We start from the raw sequence: 20,664 nt of genomic DNA, 5'->3' as shown, positions 1-20,664 counted from the left end.
GCACACGGTGCCTGCGCACCCGGCGGCCGCGGCCCGGTGCGGGAGGGGAAGGGCAGCCATGGACAGGTTCTCCTGGACAACCGGGCTGCTGGAGCTGGGAGAGACGCTGGTGGTCCAGCAGCGCGGTGTGCGCCTCAGCGACGGAGAGGAGAAGGTGACGGGAGCTGGAGCAGCCCCGCGCGGGGCCTGGCGGCGCGGTCGGGGCAGGGGAGGAGGGTAAAGGACTCGCCTGTGGGCCCCAGGAGGCAAGGGGGGTGGTAGGCCTGGGAGTGCGGGCAGTGTCGGGCGAGAGATGCGACATGGAGGGTGTGAAGGGCTTGGGCTGCAGGCGGAGCATCGATCGGGGGTGTGGGAGGACGTTCTGCGCCAGGGTCTGGCAGGGTTTCCCTCTCTGGGGAGATGAGGGCGGAGTTGCAGGCTTCGAGGGGCTATGCTGGTGGACAGCAGCTGATCATGAGGCAGAGTGTGCCCAGGTGGGCAAGAAGGCCAGTGGCATCCTGGCCTGTATCAGCAGTAGTGTGGCCATGAGGAGCAGGGCAGTAGCACTGGTGAGGCCGCGCCCCGAATCCTGTGTTTAGTTCCGGGCCCCTCAGCTTAGGACAGACACTGGAGAGGATCCAGAGAAGGGCAGTGGAGCTGGGGAAGGCTCTGGAGCACAAGTTTTAAGAAGAGCAGCTGAAGGGGCTGGGATTGTTTAGCCTGAAGAAGAGCAGACTCTGTGGGCACTCAGTGCTCTCTGTAATTGCCTGAAAGGAGGGTGGAGCCAGGTCGGGGTCAGGCTCTTCCCCCAGGCAACAAGTGATGGGAAAAGAGGAAGTAGCCTTAAGATGTGCTAGGGGGAGTTTAGGTTGGCCATTAGGAAGAATTTCTTGACAGAAAGGGTAATTAGGCATGGGAATGGACTGCCCTGGGAAGTGGTGGAGTCACCGTCCCTGGAGCTGTTTAATGAAAGACTGGACATGGCACTCAGTGCCGTGGTCTGATTGACACGGGGATGTTGAGTCATAGGTTGGACCCGATGATCTCAGATGGCTTTTCCAACTTAATTGAATCTGTGAGAAAGGCCTTGAACAGTGTGTGTGACGTGGGGTGAGGGTTGGGACCCCCACAGGGTGTGGGTAGGCAATGTCGCTGTCACAAAGCACTGCCCACTGCTCGGGCTGTTGCTCCTGTGCAGGGCTGAGCCCTGGCTTTGGTGTGGTACAGGGCATGATGCACAATTCACACTTGACTCATCCTGGGTGCTGACATGGCCTCTTCTCTTTTCTGAGCCATCCTGCCTATTGCTTCACTTCACTGCTGGACTGGCTCTTGACCATTTTTTCTATACCATGGTAATTGCATGTGCTCACAAAAAGCTGTGAAAACGTGCCTCCGTTTTTACAAAGCATTTTAGAAAGCAACTTGCTAATGCAGATTTTCCAGGTACTGTTTTACTGTCTGATAAGTAAAGAGCTTTTCAACAGCAACACAGATAGAAGTAATGCTCCTGTGTGATAGGGTGGAAGATTTCAGACTGTGTGCAACATCTTTTTATTAGGTTGCTTTGCTTTTTTTTTTGCATAACTTCTACCTTCTTTGTCAGCATATAGTGAATAGTTCCAAGCCAATAGCCCTATTTAAAATACATGTAAGAACTTTTGTATACCTTGCAGAGTATATGGAGGGAGGATCCCTCAGGATTTCCGGGGGGAAAGTTTATACACTTGAAAAAGGAAGTTTGTGTTTATTCATCTAATCCTTTTATCCTATTTTTCTCCATCGTTTCCTAAACTTCATTTATTTTGTTTTCTGGAAAAAAGGGAGTGTTCTCAAAATACTGGCTTGTTAAATCTGATTGCTATGTTGTGGTAAGGTGTAATGTTTCCAAGACCAGTATTTATGTAACTTACTGGTTCAATTTGTTGTTGATCTGTTTTATTTTTCCTACCCAGGTGAAATTTGATAGTGGAGTTTTACTGCTGAGCACACACAGACTGATCTGGAGGGATCAGAAGAATCATGTAAGTCCTACTTTTGTCTCCTGTATGTCATTCAGTTGTAAATTCTGTAATAAACAACAAGTAGCTTGTGTTGAAAAGCCTGTACAAAGAGAAGGGATTATTCTTGCCTTTGTGTGTGTTCTGTTGTACAAGTATAGTCCACTTTTTGGCTCTCAACAGAAAGAAGATTATGTAGTGTTCTTTCACCCAGTCCTGCTTTAATAAAATAATCATGCAGAGATGAGAAGGGATAGGAATGTGTCCTATAATTTTTTCTTTTCTACTGCATAGAAATAAAGGAGAAAAGAGACTGGCATCACGCACTAAAAAACATTGATTTTGAACTCAAGTTGAATGTGTCAGGCAAATCATAATGTGAAGTTCTCTCCCATGCTCCTTGTATAGGAGAGCCTTTTCTTACTTGTGGGTTTCAAGTCCAAGTTACCCTACCATATAGCACCAGACCATGACTTGATAATAGGATGTGTTTGGTGGCAGTATTGTTTTGCACACATCTTGCCCTCCCAGCTGCCTATCCTGCCATGAGCCGTCCCTTCAGTCAGCCAGAACATTTACTGTACTGCTGTGGACAGATTAAGTGGCACTGCCAGAACTGCAGTGTGCTAACTGTAGCAAAGCTGCTAAATGCTTTGTGTCATCAACCACAGCCTGGGAATGCAGGCTGGAGGTGGGAGAAGGAGACCACAAACACATAAAGCTCTAAGCATAGACTGTGACAATGTGCACCACTCCACAGATACGGTTGAAGGAGAAGTCTTCCTGAGACCAGGTTGGATTATGCTTATTTTGGACACAGTGAGAATTTTAATCCTGAAAGCCAAAGAGTATGTTTAGATGACAACTTTTCAAGATCAAATTATGTTCCACTGGGCTTTTGTGCAAGGGAAGCTGAAGTACCTTTCATGTTCAAAGGATGATCCCTAGCAAATATCACATCCTCGCTTCAAAGCAGGAAGCTACTAAGAGTGTTCTGAAGGTAATGTCACCAAGGATGTTCTTAATTTGGAAGAGCAGTATGATTTTTTTCTTTAGGGATTGTTTGCAGGAAGAGTAGACCAATTTTTAATATAATTTTTTTCAAAATGGTTTAAGAGCTGTTACCCATGGTAGGGTTACTGTTATATAAGTTAGAGCTTGATGTCCACACCATGAGCTGAGCTGTATAAATTAACATGGGGCTTTTTTGCACAGTCATCACATTATCACATGAGATAAATGTGCTAAACTCTTGTGTTAATCACTTTTTATTTCTTTTTGCATCTTTTTTTGAAAACTCAGCATGTACTGCAACAACCACTGCACCTAATCTTCTCACTTGGACTTTTTGCATGCTTGCAGTAATGTTGGGCATACTCCCATCCATTTTCTCCTTTCCAACAAAAAGATTACATTTATCTCTTTTCCCAATTTCTCCATCTCATTGGCCATGTGATTTCTTGTACTCTTCCAAGGTCATTGAATTCGCTAAATCAGCAGAGGAAAACCTTGGAGAAGAAGAAAAATAATAATCAAGCTCAGGCTTGATTAACATAAGGGGCAGAAATGTGGCCCAGAGATGGGCAAAAATTACTCAGTTCTGATTGGGAGTTGTAATTAACTTTGTTAGTGGGATAAATAAAGCTGATTCATTTTCAAGCTCTCAGTACTGAAACGTTGGGAGCATGGTGCCCTTTTGTTGTCTTGGTGAGTTGTCTAAGCTCAGCTGTGGTTTAACATCAGACTTAGAAATCTTAGCTAGCTTACCTAGAATAAATTCGTAGAGAGTCCCTTTCTTATTGTGTCAGAAATGTATAATAATTAATGGGACACATATCATTAGGTTAACATAGCAAACCTTCTTACATAAACAGACAGCCAGGTCCTATAGCTGCTGTTTTTACATGCCATCTGCAGTTGAACAGTGTTTAAACAAAAAAGGGAATTCTGTAAAGTTTGTTACATAGCTAGATTTGTACAATTTTTTAAATTACAAAATCATGCATAATATGAGCATGAGGCATTAGAAGACAAAATTCAAATAAACACACAGCATATTTAACACATTCCTGTTTTTGTATCCCTTCCTGTAGCTTCTCTCATCAGGAAAGGGTGATTCTAAGTCCTTGTACTTAAAATAAGTTCATAACTTTCTATCTTGGAGCTAAACTAATAAGTCATTTTGACAGTGCACATACTATGTATAATCTTGCCTATCTTTTAAAGTGTCCAGAACTTTGTGGCTGTTCTACAAACATTAACTGTTTGTAACGGCTTTAGAAACTAGAGTCATAGAAGAGCCTGTATAGCTTGCATTAAGAGTTTTTAGAAAATAAAGTACAACCAAGGTTTTTTCCCAATAAGAGATTTACTTACTAGTTGGAGTTCCTGCGTGTATACTTCGCTGCTCTCAAATTTAATGGGTATTTCATTATTCCATACACAGAGGAACAATTTTGGTAGTAGGGATTGAGAGGGCCCTGTAACAGTGTCTATTGGAAACTGGTGCCAGGCAGTGACAGGTGGAAGAGAGAAGTTCAGAGGTGGAATACAACCTGTTTCCTGCATTCTGTGTGACTGTGTCAGTCACCAAGGTATTGTGTGGGAGATGATGTTCCTCAGAGGATGTTCACCAAAACAAGACCAGGCACCTTGTTAGATGTTTTGAATCATTCCCGTTGCCATTTCTGTCTCAAATGCATGTAGAAAGAGTTTAGCCTCGGATAGGTTAGTTTCCAACAGATGGAGACAGCCTGGTTTCTTGCCCTTTGTTTTGTTTAAAGCACAGTCCAAGAAATGTGTGGTGAGATGCATCAACTGCTGGATTAATTCCTTCACTGTAGGATGGGTGGAAAAATTCCTAATGCACTCAGACAATAGTGTAGATTTTAGATATTCAGCATTTAAAAAGAATTTTAGCTCCCAAAGTAATATAAATCCAAAAATGTCAAGAACCTGTGAATATTGTGCACCTACAGAGATAAGGTGCAGAAGTGTGCAAATTTTAGTGTTTAAATTTCGACCTTAAATCTAAAGATCTGTTAAATCTCATAGTCCATCGTATGAATCTAGCCTGAGGTTTTTAAAGTTGACACATTGATGCTTAAGTTTCTTGAGGTTGTATTGATGCTTAAGTTTCTTGAGGTTGTTTAATTAACTGGAACTCAGATTAAATTTTGTGTTAGTTTTCTACATATATTTCACTGTTATACATGGTTTCTGTTGTTACCATCATATTTCACATAGAGTGCTTCAGGCAGCACCTGTAGATATCCATACTGTTTGTGAAATGGGGAAAGAGAGCACTTGGGTTTGAGAGTGAATAGACAGGATATAGTTTAATTCACCTGTGTTTGTGGTGTTTGTTCCAGGAGTGCTGCATTGCTGTACCTCTGTCTCAGATTGTGTTTATTGAAGAGCAAGCAGCTGGGATAGGAAAGAGGTATGGCCATCCTCATTGTCTTTTTCATATGGATCCTTTCACATGCATGTTATGTGAGATACCCAGTATTATAAATTAATTCATGGTAGGTTCTGTTTGCAGTCTTAAGTTTTTGTACAGACAGTCACAAGGACCATGGCGGTCAAATGTGTAAGAGAGTCATGACTGATGTGATTTGTTAAGTAACTGCCATATAATCTCTAGTGATGATTTTAGAGGTCTTTTCCAATATAAATCATTATATGATTCTGAGTTTCTAAATAGAGAAGAAATTTTGGCTGAAGAAAATATACACATTTAATATCTGCTTGCAGCCTGCAGTCAGGTTGGTAAGGTAATACGCTGGAGGTATTCAGAAGAAATCAGTTCATTCACTAATGCTGGAGAAGTAGGTAAAGACCAAAGATTATCAGTAAAATGAGATGGGAATGGAGGACTTGCAGTCATGTTGTGATAGCAGTCTTTTAATTTTCCTAAAATCATGTTCTCCCAAGCTTTTTTTTCGGTAATAGGTGTCCTTTTAGACTGCTATTTTCATGCATGTTGCCTTTGAATGTTGGTTTTGGATAAGTTCACGTGCAGTGTCCACAAGTGATATATAAAAGTGGGATAAGTTACACATAATACTGACACCTTTTGTTTTCCTATGTCAAAGATAGCATGTTTTGGCTTTTGACCTGTGATAACTACTGCCAAATTAAATGACAACTTGGCAATCACTTTTAATCCTAACTAAAAGGGTTTTTAGAAATTATTGCTTGAAATTTTAAAATTTGTTATGTTCATTTCTTAAGAATTGGTGGTAGGTACATTTTTAATTTGTAAAATGTTTCTGCTTTAGAGGCTGTAGTAGTTTTTATACGAGATCTACTCCATCAAAGTATTTAAATGTTGATGCGTAAATGGAAAGCATTATTTGATGATCTTTAGCTCTTATGTGAGATAATTAATAGAGGTTTTGATGAAATTATTAACGTTGATGCAGAAATAGTTTATTTCGATATTACAGAAATATTTTCTCTTTCCTTTACCTTTTCCTTAGTGCCAAAATAGTAGTTCATCTTCATCCTGCATCTTCAAACAAAGACCCTGGTCCATTCCAAAGCAGCAAATATTCCTATGTCAAGCTTTCTTTCAAAGAACATGGGCAGATTGAGGTAAGTCTTGTACCATGGATGTCAAGCACAATCAGGTCTTTGGACATGCTTTTCTCCTCTTGTTGTGTTAGTGATAATTTCCCATGATCTTTCTGTATTTACTTTTGAGGTGGAGCTTTTTCAATATATCCTTTTGGGAGACAAACACTATGAGCCTCCCATGTTCTGTACTTTCATTAAATACTGCAAATAGAGTTCCAAAAATGCCAAGAGATGTTACTAGGCTAGTCCTTATTTTAGGGGGTTTAATATAATCTTATACTTCCTTTTATAATCTACTAAATTGAACATGGGTTTTTTGAAAATGACATCTCTGAAATCTGTTAAATGTTTAACAGAGTAAAAGATGTTTCTTTGTACCTAACCCTCTATTGAACAGGAATCATACAACTTATTCCTAATTATCTCTCTAATTTTGTTGCTGAAGATCTTTTGTTGCCTCAGAACTTTTGTTCATTTACACTGTACGATTTTTTTAACCTATGCCAAATCTCAAAGGCTTTGTGGATTCTAAGAAAAATATTCTTAAAGTAAAACTTATCCTAAAAACCAAAGAAAGTGTATTCTGTAAAGAAATTCCACATGGAAGATCCTCATTTGATGAGACTGAGAACTTTAACTTTGGACTGTGGAAAAAACTGTACCTGTTCACTGCAGAAAATCAGATTTGCAACTCAAATTAGTTAGAAAAGTCTTAAAAATGCATGTGCTTGATCAGACTCACTTTCATTTCTTTGTGAGCAGTTTTCAGATTATGATGACCGTAGATTCATAAATCTGTGTTTTTCGCAATCATAATCATATTTATTTTAATGTTGTGTCTGAAAATTAAACTTACTGTGCTTACTGGTTGCCTAGCACATCAGTTAAACCACAGCCTCTATGACTTCAGAATGCTTTCCTGTGAACTTGAACAATGAAAAGGATGGAATAGATTTTCTTTCTGCCTGTTGATCAGTGGTTAACACTTCATGTTAACTTATGCCACCTTCTGGTATAAGCAATAAACAAATTATTGCTTAACTGATCTGTGTGGTTGTTTTTAAACTGTTGAATTAGCAGATCAGTAGCAATTGGATCGCTCAACTTTCCTTCCTTTAAAAACATGCCTTTGAGTATACCTCAACATTTACCATGGTTTAGGACATTTTGAATATCTGAAGAAATATTTTACAATAGAAGTACTTAGTGACTACATGGCTTCTCATCTAATGTGAATAGTTTTGAAGACTGGACATTAAGAATCTCCATATAATGAATTCTGCACCATGATTGTGTAGGTATTATCATGTTTTTTCTCCTAGCTTTGTGAAGTTTATTTCATCACCAAGATGCTAAAAATACACAGAGGTACTCTGCACAGTTCATCTGTTGTCACTCTTTAATGTTTGCAGTTCTACAGACGATTATCAGAAGAAATCACACAAAGGAGATGGGAGAGCATGCCCACTGGTCAGGCCATGCAAGTTAACAAGGATTCACGGGTATGTACAGAGCTTCTGAGTAGGATCTGTGTGTAATCTCTTATTGCCACTTGTTGCCACCCCCATATACGACATCGAGCATGTGACTCTAACCAATATCATGGGCATGTGCAGGAATTCAACTTTAGTTTGCCTGTTATTTCACTGGCATAAATTTGCTTCTCCTTTGCATTTTTCACATGATAGAACACAGTAGCCTCTCCTTGAGTGTGCTTAGATAATGAGCTCCTTTTTTTGTTTTAGTTAGACACACACACATATAATTCTGCAACTACAATATTTATTTGCATATACTTTTATTCAGCATGTGAGGTCCAATGATGCTGGAAATTTTTTTGTCTTAATTGTAATCCATGGTTTATTTTTTTTGTGGCTGGAAGTCAAATACATAACACGTGACTTTTATATGTTTGATTTAAATGTATATTCTAAATGGACAGTTGTTAGAGAGAATGTCATATGTTAGATGACCTTTATCTGCCTTCATACTTCTAGGTTATAAACTCTATGAACATGTAGGTGTTGTTTCTATATATTAATGTGCTGAATATATGAATATACAGTATTGTATGAGTGAAATAGGATAATTTAAAGATTGTTCAACATGAAATCCAGTAGGTCCCCTTTGGTAAATGTAGCACTATAAGCACAATTGCATTTGGAGTAATGCATGAAGAATCTAATCAAAATGTACTTAAGGCGTAGCAACTCATTAATGCCGGTGCTAAGCTTTGCGGCCAGAGGTGAGAGGCCTGACACTGCTGCCACTTAGGTACCAACCCTTCTAGAACACATTTGGCATCTGGCAAAAGTTTCACCATCGCTCTTATTCTAATACCTCTGAAGAAGGTAAATTAGACTGCACTTAGCATTGTATTTCTATGTTTCTGTTTCTTCAAGCTGGATTTCTTGAATATACTCCAGCAATTCCACAGCTCATGGATGCTCACATGGACTTGAGAGCTAGAATTGAGATGAGCTGGAATACTCAGTCTGGATATTAAGCCGTATTAATAGCTTCAATATACTATCAATATCATTATTTGTCTAGTACAACAAATTGATACATGGTTCACATTTCTTGTTTAGTTTTTTTTACAGTGGTTTAAAAATTACTGTCAAGAAATGCATGCAATATTGTATGAATGATATCTTCTGCTGTTTGGGGAAATATTTCCGGTCCTCTGATTTTCACAGGGATGCAAATGAGAAAACTTCCTATTTTGATTCTTTCCTTTTTTTTGTTTTGTTTTGTTGTTTTTTGGGGTTTTTTCATTGTTTTTTTTTTTCCAGCCGGGAAGAATAAGGGCCGTAGGAATTGTAGGTATTGAAAGGAAATTAGAAGAAAAAAGAAAAGAGACTGACAAAAACATTTCTGAGGTAAGTACTTTTTAAGTTTCAAGGTCAACCACCTGTCTGAACTATTTACATTCATTCACACTTTCTTTTAGGGACAGCTGAGACTATTTATTGTTTTTGTTGAGAAGTCTGAATTGATTAAGAGTGTACAGTTTGCAGTTATTATTTATTTTGTTTAACTGGTTTATCAATATATGCAAGGATACTGCATTTAAACAGTTCCTTTCAAGAAGATTGTTCTTTGAAACTAACAGTGTGTATTTATTAAACTCATTTTGGTTTCAATTGAAAATTGAATGTATATTAAGCGTAATATGCTGATCCAAGTGTCTGCACATAACTGTGATGAAGCTAAATTTTCCTCTTACAGTCAGGTTTTTAAATGTTACATTTAGGCTTTTAATTACAGTAAAATTATTTGCAGTCCAGGCATCAACAAGATATTACAAGTATTTTGCAAAATACCTAGGTTAGATGGAGACCTCCCTTTTCCATAGAACCAGCACAATAGTTGAATTCCAGATATCAATACTGATGGACAGTGGAGGCATTTAATTTCTTCATATATACCTGAGAGCAGTACCTTTAAAAATAGTCTGATTCTCTCTTGGTAGTAGAGATTGCTACAAAAGTACTTATAAACTACATGCAGCAGATTTGTTCTTGTTACAAAGCTTTGTGGGATTCAGTATGCCACAAGAAAAAGGCATTCCCCACTCTAAAACTTAGGAAAATTAAAGTGCCCTTGCAGGCCATGTGCTGTTTCAGATACTGGGAGCATTAAACTTTTTTGGTTTCTCTCTGTGAGATACGTAATGAATGAAGTTTTGTGTGTAGTTCAAAAGGTATTGTGGTTACGTGCGTGGGTATATAGTTCAAAAGGCATTGTCTGCTTATTTTTTCCTTTAGTAGCTTTGCCAGAGAGTAAAAGAAATCCATTTATACATGTTGTATGAGCAGAGGAAAACCATGACTTGTAAAATCCTGCCTTCCTCCAGCTTTAAATGTTATAAATGACTTAATTTATAACATGGTGCCCTGGCTTCCAGGAAAAGGCTTCCTGCATCTGCTGTTCAGTGCTGATAAGAATCCAGTTCTTTAGCCTTTTGTTTATCTGAGGAAGTTCCTGTTAGGTGTGTGCACATTCCCCTTTGTTTCCAGGCCTGCCCTGGGTGAGTCAGGCAGAGGAGGAGTTAGACACAGCATGCTGTTTATTTAGCTAAATCAGGGGTTCTTTTGATGAATGTTGTTTTCATGCAGGTATAGAGATTAGAAATAAGCTGGGAAAAGCCCTGTCAGAAAACTTCTTGTTGTTATCATATACAAGTAGAGTAGCAGGACTTTGATTTACACTGGAGATTAGGAAGTCTATTGTAAATTATTCAGTTTGGCAGATTAGGGACTAAGAAGTATTCCAGAGAGAAGCTTTTGTTTTCTTATGGTAAATTATTGTTCTACAGTGGTGTGTTTTATTTTCTCCCTGTGGACCACTGAATTTTGGATATCTAATTGAAGTACCAAGTGTCAGGGGCTAAGCTTGTCCAGTTAGTGGAGAAACACTGGCACTTTCAGGAGGTGAAAAGCAAACACTGTCTCTTTCTAGAAGCATCTCCTTTTGTTCTTTGCACATTGGATCTCTGACCAATAAGCTTTTACATAAGGCACCTAAATGTAGATGGGAACAGTGGGGTCTTCCTGCACAAATACTGCTGAAGTATGTCTTTCTAGTGGGGCATTAGTCAGAGTAAATCAGAAATTACGTAAAGGCAGTGACTAGAATTTGTAGTCTCTCTGTCCATTTGACAGTGTAACTGAACCTTCTTTACTTGTGGCTGGAGGGCTTGGGTGCTGCTGTCAGGCAAACTTTAGATTAAAAGATTCAGGAATTTTTCTCATACCAGTTATTCAAAAAAGGTTGGTTGAAAAGGCTGACCACCTGGACCTGTTGCCATGTATTTGGAGAGAAGTGAGGAGGCTGAATGAATGTGTGTTGATGAGAGTGGGAGAAAAGAAAGTTGCTTTTTAATATGGTTGCATTAATGTAGTTGCTAGAGCTCTCTTTTTTAACATTATTTTTTCAATGCTAGTTTATCATTACTAAAAGTTTGGAAGTACAGTATACAACAGATCTCCTTGAGTGAGGGTTAACTGTTGGAATAAAACCTACCATCACCATCCAGAAACCTTCCCCCACCTTACAGAGTGCATAATAAATGTGGACAGTTTTATCTTTTCTACTACTCAGTATCTCATTGTTCCTTCCTATCACATGGACATCATAAATCTACCGAAATTCTGTTCATATACTGGAAAAGTATGTGATTGTTTGATTCTCTTCTTCACTCTTTGTGGTTTATTTTAATTATAAGACAGGCTGTAAAACAGTTGTATCAACAAATAAGGTATGGTATCTCATATCATAACATACTCATCTAAAGGGGTAGCAGCTCCTGAACAGCATGGGTAGGTGGACAAAGGCAGCTCCTAGTGTCCATAAAACAGTGCTGTAATTATACTAATCTGCATTGTCTGCTTTTCATTTCAGGCTTTTGAGGATCTTAGCAAACTAATGGAGAAGGTATGGATGGATGGCATGTGTCACTTGTCCAAGTAGACTTATGCTTGTTTTCTCAGTTTTAAGCATGCTTTTCTCTCTTGAGCTGGACATTGATTTATCTGTGTTTCTTGATAGGCTAAGGAAATGGTGGAATTATCCAAGTCAATAGCTAACAAGATTAAAGAAAAACAAGGTGACATCACTGAGGATGAGGTAAATTAATTTTGTTTCTAAATTCTACAAAAATGTTCCTATGAAAAGCAAGAAGTTATCTGTTAATAATGTGATGTTAATAAAATCCCTTACTGGTTGGTTTTGTTGGTATACAGTTCACTTGCTTAGTATTAATTCTTCTTTAAACCCTTTTTAAAAGCAATGATTTTACTGCTTTTATATATTTTTTTATATTTTTTTCCTGTGCTGGTCAAAAATAAATGGTACTAAGTCTTGCCTACTCACTGCCTAGTAATTGACTTTATTGGTAGAAAACTGAAGGATTTATTCACCATTTATTCATCATTTTATGGTAATAAAATCAAAGATTTTTACAAACCAGAATCACTTATTAGCTGATGTACCTTTAAATTTATTTGTTTGTTTGCTTGTTCAGACCATTAGGTTCAAGTCCTATCTACTGAGTATGGGTATAGCTAACCCAGTTACGAGGGAAACGTATGGATCTGGTACACAGTACCACATGCAACTGGCAAAGCAATTGGCTGGAATCCTGCAGACACCCTTGGAGGTAAAACACCAACCACATCTTGCATTTCCAGCATTTTCCATGTGTTGCTGATTTTTGATGTGTGTTTTGGCGTAGTAGTCTTCCTCTTTTTGAAGCAGATTTAGCAGCACAGCCTCCTGTTCAATGGTAATGGAAGGAATATATATTGCCTTTTTGAATAAAAAAGTTCAGTTTAAATTTTTCTTTGGACTAATGGCATGAACTTCTGATTTGCAAAATGTTGATGAGATTTAGAAAATTATTCAGGTGGTCTTCCTTCTGTTTGAACAGCCCTGTATTCATCCCATTCTGTAGAATATTTATTTTTTTTTAAAGAAAGAATGAAATGATACTGACTGAAAATAAAAGTAATGAGTCTTTTTAAGCTGCTTCAAAATTATATATTTTGCAAATACAGAGCAGAATTATTAGATTACCAGCCCATTGTAATATCTCCTGTTTTAATTTATCTTAAGCGATTACAGATTAGGGGTTTCTCATCAGAAAGTTAAATTTCATTTTGCAAATTATAAGGTTATGTTCCTCCTAAAAAGCATATATACTACAGTGTTTTTGTGAATGGTATGTGCTACCTACTGTGATCAGAATGAAAAACTGAGTTTTTCTGAAAGGTAGAAACGGTAAATTGATTGATAGATTTACTCTATTGAAATTTCTTGTTCCTGTGATTTATTCTCTGCTTTAAAATCAAAGTACAGTAATTTCACGATTACAAGCCGCAGTGACTATAAGCCGCATCACTGGGTGTTGGCAAATATTTTGTTCTTTGGCCATACACAAGCCACACCCAATTATAAGCCGCTCTGTCGTTCGCAGGGAGGACCCGCGTGCAACAAAGTTGCCAAATAGTAACAGAATCGCGGCAGGGCGGGGTTTACCGGCTCAGCTTAGGCTGTGAGGGCTCGGGGCGGGGTCAGGTAGCCCAACTCGGCACTGCCGCTCGGCGGGGCCGCTCGGGGCCGGCTGCCACCACTGGGCTCACTCGCCCTGGCCCGGCGCTGCCCTGCGGTGACAGGGGGGGCACAGAGCCCACCGGCACCTGTGGCGGTGGTGGGAGGCGGGGATGGAACCCCCTCACTCCCACGGCGGCAGGAGGGGATGGGAGCGCCCTGCCTTCCCCGGGCTGCTCTGCCTGAAGGAGGGAGCTCCCCCGCCTTCCCCACCCCCCATGCTGCTGACACTGAACCAGCCCCACCCGCGGCGCAACAGAGTAACCAATTTGTAACAATCACACAGTCCTGGGTTTTACTGGCAGGTTGCTAGACTCGGCGCCTCAGTTTTCACTTCCAGGGTTGGAGATGTCAGAAAATTATTCACATATTAGCCACTCCTGAGTGTAAGCCGCATTTCCGGTGTGGGAGCAAAATTTTAGTCAAAACGGTGCGGCTTGTAATTGTGAAATTACTGTAATTCACAGTCCTTGGGTGTAATGTCATTGTTTTGCATTTTAAAAGGATTAGTGAAATGTGTAATTTAGCTCTTTAGTTTTTTTCCCATTAGGGCCCATCCTTTAGCCCCTCTGTTTCACCTGTTTACTCAGCCACCTGCAAGTAGAGATGCTGTTTTTACTGGGTGAGTGTTTTTTCTCTTATCAGTCCTGTGCTTATTACCACAGGAGAGAGGGGGAATCATGTCTCTTACGGAAGTGTACTGCCTGGTGAATCGTGCTCGGGGGCTGGAGGTGAGACACTGCTTTGGGTCAGTATGTTATAACAGGACTTCAGTCAAAAGGAAATTAAAAAGGGAAAAATGTTCCCTACCAATTGCTCATTCTACTTGTCTACAACACGATGTGATCAGCTCTTTATTAAAATTAGAGGGTTTTTACCTTTCTCATTCTTCCTTACAATACTTATGTATCCTTAACAAGTAGTAATAATATATGCTGCTTTTATGATACCGTGTAAAAGGGAAAATCCATACTTATCTGGAAACAAAACTTAAAGGTTAGAGACTACTAAAGAGAGGTGAATGTTCTGGGAATTGTTTTTAACAAAATACAGCAATTCTTTCTGTAAACAAGGCAAGGAGGATTGTTATAGAACACATAGTGAAGGAACAGAAAGCATGGAAGCCAAGAAAATAGACTGCACAATAGAAAGGAAAAAGAATTAACAATAAGTGTAGCCTGGTGTATTTTGTAGCTGCAGCTACTAAAACTTTGTTTTGATGTTATACTGTATACCCGAAATGCGAGCTGTGAATAAACATGTTTTACTGTTTTAATAGTTGCTGTCACCAGAAGATTTAGTAAATGCTTGTAAGATGTTGGAATCACTGAAATTGCCACTAAGGTAAGAGCTTTACAGATTTATTTATGAAGCATGGCACTCAAAGGTCAGACCATGATGATTTAATATTTTACTTGAAGTAGATTTTTTTGTGGTTGTTGTGAGTATTTTCAACAAAGTCATTCTTTGCTCAAAGGATGCTGCCATAGGCACCAACATCTACTTTACATTAGAACACTAATTTTTAGTTTAGGAAGACATTACTTTTCTCGCTTAGAATTTTTTTTAGACTGGAAAAGGGTTAACCAAGACCATATGCCCTGGTCTTTACTGTCTCTTCAGATTTTGAATATGCTGTTAAGCTTAAGTTCATCTTAGAGAGCTTGTTTGGATTCGGGGGGAATTTTTCCCCCTTTTGTAAAGTGGTTATAGGTGTGGATGCATTAGAAATGTGACCATAAGTGATGTGCACAAGGTTTTTACTTTGCCTCTCTTTTTTGATTTTAGACTTCGCATATTTGATAGTGGTGTGATGGTGATTGAACTCCAGTCTCATAATGAAGAGGAAATGGTGGCTGCTGCTTTGGAGACAGTAAGTGTACTTCATTTCCTTCAGTGTTCTGACCATGCTAGAGAAATTTAAACACACTAGGTAAAAAACTTGAGGTATGGGATTTCCTCTTGAGGTTTCAAAATACAAAGCATTCCACTTCATATCTTCTAAGAGAAATATTTAAATAACACTTCTCATCTTCAAAGTTCTGTGCAGGCAGTAATCTTAGTCATTACTTTCTCTTTAAGGAATAAATCTCTTTTCTGTCTCTTTTCAAACTTCATTAACCTTCAGCCTTCCTCCAAATCTTTTGCACTGTAGGCTAAAATTCATGGCATGTATTGAACACCTAATTTAACAGAAGTGGGCTTCAGACACTGCACATGATGTGCTTGAAGGCAGTGTAAACAGCTCTTAAATGTTGATATAGTTAGTCATTTGGTTTATTTCATAGAACAGTACATCGTATGTGTGCTGAGTTTGCTGCTGTGAAGAGTACTCAGTAGGAGAGTGGTGTGTATAGAATTCAGCCAGCTTCATCAGGGAAAAAGGTAGTATGAATTGCTGAGTGTCATAAACCTTTGTGGTCTTGCTGCCTCTGGATACTTTACAGTCCTGTTATCCCATTACTTGTTACATGTCTTTGAGGGGAATGTAATTTTTTTATTTTCATACATTTGAGAAAATCAAAGAGGGGGCACTCAAGAAAAAGTAGAGCTATCACAGACACCTCGTCGCTTGTCACAAGGTAGACTGCTTAGTGCACTTTGCATGATTGTCATCATACAGCTTTGGCTCATCAGAAAGATTTTTAGGTAAGAGAAATGTTTACAGACATTTAAAAGATTCCATTCTAAATCAACAACACTAAAATTATTAAGTCTTCCAGTATATGTTAATATTTTCAGAGTATTTTCTTAAATTTATAGAAAAATACCAAGACCATTTTAGGGCTTTTTCTGATAATTTTTGGTTTCTAGGGACTTTTTTGTCTTTAGTAAGAGTGCTGACATCATTGAAAAGAAAGGAAGAACCTTTCTTGCTAACAAAGGAGGTCAAGTGCAAAAAGTAGCAGATGGTGGATTTATTACCAAGATGGCTTTTTTCTATTATTTTCATAATATGAAGACTTTGGCTCCATAGAAGAATAGAAGGGAGAGGCTTCAACTGGGGAAGGCTAGCTTGTGTGGGAAAGGGAAGATGAGATCAGACTTGTGGCCAAAACACTCCATACTTTAATGTTACTGCACATTATACATTAAGTTCTGAGAAGTAAAAGGAAGCCATAGGGTTTCAGGCAGGAGAGAGATGTGGTTTTGAATGGCTGGTGAAGACAGGAAATGACACGGACATCAAAGGAATCCGAATCACCCTTGATGAGGGTAGTGGTTTGGGAAGGAAAGATAATTAATCACCAATTGTATAGCTGACATCCATTACTCAGATTTGATCTCTTAGCTTCCGAAAATCTCATGTTAAGACTAATTTAATCTGAGTTTCTGTAAAAGGACAACTGCTGAGAATGATGCAGAATAGACCTCTCCCCACCCAGTTATGTGGGAAGCAGGAAATGGTAACTACGTCCGGATTTACAACTTTGCTTGAATCTAAAGCAATGGAGTAATGGAAGAATTATTAATTTTTAGGGAATAAAACATGTTTATCTGGGAAATTCGATGCAATAATAAGTCTAGACTTCATATGTAGTATTTTAGTATTTTAAACGTGCACATGTCCAATGTGGGTGCTAAGGTTTCATTTTATTAAGTAGCACAGCTGAGACAAAAGGGCCAAAGTTTTGAATCCCAAGAGTGAACCTGTTTTTTGTGTCAGCTGAATGTGATGGTGGCTTTTAGTTGCTCCTCTAGTATGCAATAATATCATATGAAGTACTAAGGTTTGGGGATTTTCCTGTAGGGAGTGGCTGTATTTTAAATGCCATGAAACTCAAATTCTTCTCTTCCGCCTGAGATGATTTATATTTCTGCACTGATGAACTGCACTGAACAGGTCTTTTATTTCCTCGTGTAGGATTCAGTGTTTGGAGAATCACTTAGAATTGTTCTCCTGTGTAAATACTAATGGAGACTCTATTCTGCTGTCCGAGCTAGTCTAGTTTTTCAGTTCATTTGGTTCCAAGACATCTTTTTTAAAAAAATCTAAAGGAAAGGGTACCATAGGGGTTTTTTTACAGATTTAACTCTTTTTCTCTCTTCCTTTTTTATACTTGGCAATTTTCCCAGGACACAGAAGAGGTGTTTTTAAGGGGCAATAGTTGTACTTCTTAAAAGGCAAACAAACTAATTTTCTTCTCAGGGATTTGCTATCATTTTATCACTTCTCAAGGCTAGATCTAATTCAGTAGCTGAGCGAACTTTGTTTTAATGCCATAGTTTGTTTATTTGTGTATTTGGTTTTTGATAGGTATCTGAAAAGGGTTCTCTCACAGCTGATGAGTTTGCTAAGCTGGTGGGGATGTCTGTTCTCTTAGCCAAAGAAAGGTAAGTAATAATTGCTGTATTTAATACTTCAGTTATCATGTTGTCCTCAAGTAACACAGGACATCTTCTTTTGCTTTCTCTAGGCTGCTTCTTGCTGAAAAGATGGGCCATCTTTGCAGAGATGATTCAGTGGAAGGCTTGAGATTCTACCCAAATTTATTTCTGACACAAAGCTAATACTGTTTGTGTACAACTTGTTATGTAATAGCTGAGCAAGAGAGCAGAGGGCAAAATCCTTCCAAGAACTGACTTTAAAATTTTTATTTCATTAGTTGACTGCAACAGACATGAACATTGCAATGCTTTTACAGTTCTCAGGTATTTCAAGTGCTGAATCCTCTTACATGGAACTGAAAGGAAATAGAAATCACAAAGTCAGAAGCATGACTATTGTCTCAAGACAACTCACTCATTTTTCAAGTTTTATTTGATGTGCTGTGTAGTTTCTCATTTCAAGAGAAGATTCCACACCAGTGAAAATGGAGAAAATATCATCCGTAGAGTGCTGTGAGGGTCAGCGCCCAGAAGCCAGGTTACTGCATACTCCAATTCCAGTTTGTTTATGTGTGGAGCAACAAAGCAGACAGATATATCCACAGTGATAAGAAACAGGACTTAGGTGTGTACTGAGGTATATGGAACAAACTAGTGTAGAATAACCCCTTCTCCCAGAACTGATGAGCAGTTTTTTAAGGGAAGATCTTGGGGTTCTGAAATTTGAGACAGAACCTGCTGCAAGAAAGATTTTTGTATGTCATGTGAATCTAGAAATTGCTGTGTTTATTTTGTCACATCTCATGCAAGTATCTCAGATAGAAGCATTGTTAGCACAGACTTCCTCCCTTCTCTTTCCTTGCCATCTTCCTTCCTGTCCATTTATGTTGCACTTTGGGTGCCCTTTCTCTGTCCTCTCTGCAGCAGAGTGGAGCAGCCTCCTGTCACTTTACCAGACTCTGGGCTTTAATGTGCTTGTATTTTATCTTGTACTTCTAAAAAAAGATCATTTGTTTGTTTCATCAGCCTATTACCTGTTTTGGGGGAATAGTTCATTTGCTTACCTCTCATATGTGAAAATTAACATGCTTCCTATATTGAAGGGAGGAAGAAGACTATCACCCTGTGTTTAATAATCACAAGGTATCATTGTTTGGTATTCCTCACCCTGTGTTCACACTGAATGCAATATAATAGCCTCAGTTTTCATAACTCCAGTGGAGTTGCTACACTACTTGAAGATCTGTCATGATAATAACAGTTAAGTGGATGTTTATGATCCACATTACCTGAATTTTTGGCATTTTGAAGTGACTATTTTTAATAAATAAAGTTAATTCAAGATATGGGCAAGGACAGCATACAGATAACTGCATTGTGGTTGTGATGGCCAGATCAACTTTACAAGAAAGGACAAAAATTTTAATATGAGCCTGAAGATATTTTCAGAACTATTTCAGTGTTACCATAGCATGAGTTAAGACATGAGTTAAGAGCCAATAGTTCTGTGCAGAGATTCCTATAGAGATTATGCTTGTGGCTTGTATGATGCCTTTTTATCCAGGGAATTGTGTCCTCTTACTCTTGTCACAACCAAACTTTTCATGCAGTGCTTTCTTTAAGGCAGTTTTCCGCTGCTCCATGAGGGTGCTAAAACTTAGGTCTTCAACACAGCTGAAGGGAATGAGTTCCACACTATTATTACTGTGTTAGTCACCTGGTGTCATCTCTTCAGGAGCCTTACAGCTTGCTGCTTTCGTTCATCCTCCTCACAACCCACAGGAGAGATCCATATGAAGTACACCAAACATCACACATCTAAGGAGGGACTGAAAAGTGAGAAATTTGGAAGCAAAAAGCTGTTTGTTACAACTGTCTCTTTGGCCCAGTAAAAACCTGTCATGGAAGGCCAGTGGTTTGTGGGCCTGAATCTCTCCCCACAAGGGGGCACGTCGTGTGCAGGAAGAACAAAACCTGAGAGGAAATGCTGGGTGTCAAATGCCAGTCTCTGTTCCTCCAACCCCGAGTGTTTCATTATCTTAATTAAGCAATAATAATACAGCCTATTTAGAATAATGGTACCTTGTCAAGCTTTTATTTTCCAAGATTTTTCCTTGACTTTGTTTTTCCTCCAGGCAAGAAGTCTGTATGGTAAATTGTATTGCTGGTTTAGAATTTAAACAGATACATGAGAAAATGGCTACTAGAAAATAAGAAAAATTAAAACATTTTCTTAAATAGATTGTTCTGCTGAGTTTTTGGGTTTTTTCCTTCTAAATGTTTTAAATGCTTTAAAGTCTTTACACATTAAAATCTTAAGGTTCCATGAGGCAGGTTTTTAAAGCACATCATATTTTTGCTGTCTCCCTTTGTACCTAAAAAGGTACAATATAGTTTTGATTTTAAGGGCAGAATTAAATGTAATTAGGTCTTGCTTCTGTTGCTGAGTAGCCAGTAACCCATCCCAGCCAGAACAGTCAAACTATAGGTGTCTACATAAGCACTGCTTTCATGAGATCACACTAGTTTAATACAGAAGGTGCATTTTTGGACCTTTCCTGTTTTGATTATTCCTAGGATATTTGTATCACAATATATGACCATTACCTCATTGTGCCAGGGCTGCCTCCACAAATAATGCTTGTCTTTATGGAGCAATCTT

The 20,664-nt window shown here is 38.7% G+C and overlaps 1 protein-coding gene across 1 annotated transcript; it reads left to right on the top strand.

Moving 5' to 3' along the window:
* The first annotated feature begins 1 nt into the window (after position 1).
* On the top strand, positions 2–20,244 carry VPS36 (vacuolar protein sorting 36 homolog). Its single transcript, XM_033052008.2, has 14 exons — positions 2–154; positions 1,935–2,003; positions 5,351–5,421; positions 6,464–6,578; positions 7,973–8,062; positions 9,356–9,442; positions 11,967–11,999; positions 12,114–12,191; positions 12,589–12,723; positions 14,339–14,404; positions 14,953–15,017; positions 15,462–15,546; positions 17,932–18,008; positions 18,092–20,244. Exons 1-14 carry the CDS (start codon positions 59–61, stop codon positions 18,183–18,185), a joined length of 1,161 nt encoding a protein of 386 aa, XP_032907899.1. The 5' UTR covers positions 2–58; the 3' UTR covers positions 18,186–20,244.
* The last annotated feature ends 420 nt before the right edge of the window (positions 20,245–20,664 follow it).

This window comes from Catharus ustulatus, chromosome 2 (assembly GCF_009819885.2).
Source record: "Catharus ustulatus isolate bCatUst1 chromosome 2, bCatUst1.pri.v2, whole genome shotgun sequence".
NCBI classification, from domain to species: Eukaryota; Metazoa; Chordata; class Aves; order Passeriformes; family Turdidae; genus Catharus; species Catharus ustulatus.
Note: the sequence above shows the minus strand (reverse complement) of the source record. Positions and strands in the feature narration are given on the sequence as shown.

What these genes read in the sequence shown, in the direction of transcription:
- VPS36 (XM_033052008.2), top strand. Translation starts at nt 59, where the DNA reads ATGGACAGGTTCTCCTGGACAACCGGGCTGCTGGAGCTGGGAGAGACG. An exon ending in GCAGCTGGGATAGGAAAGAG is followed by an intron (nt 5,422 to 6,463) that starts GTATGGCCATCC and finishes CCTTTTCCTTAG; the next exon opens with TGCCAAAATAGTAGTTCATC. An exon ending in CTGACAAAAACATTTCTGAG is followed by an intron (nt 9,443 to 11,966) that starts GTAAGTACTTTT and finishes TTTTCATTTCAG; the next exon opens with GCTTTTGAGGATCTTAGCAA.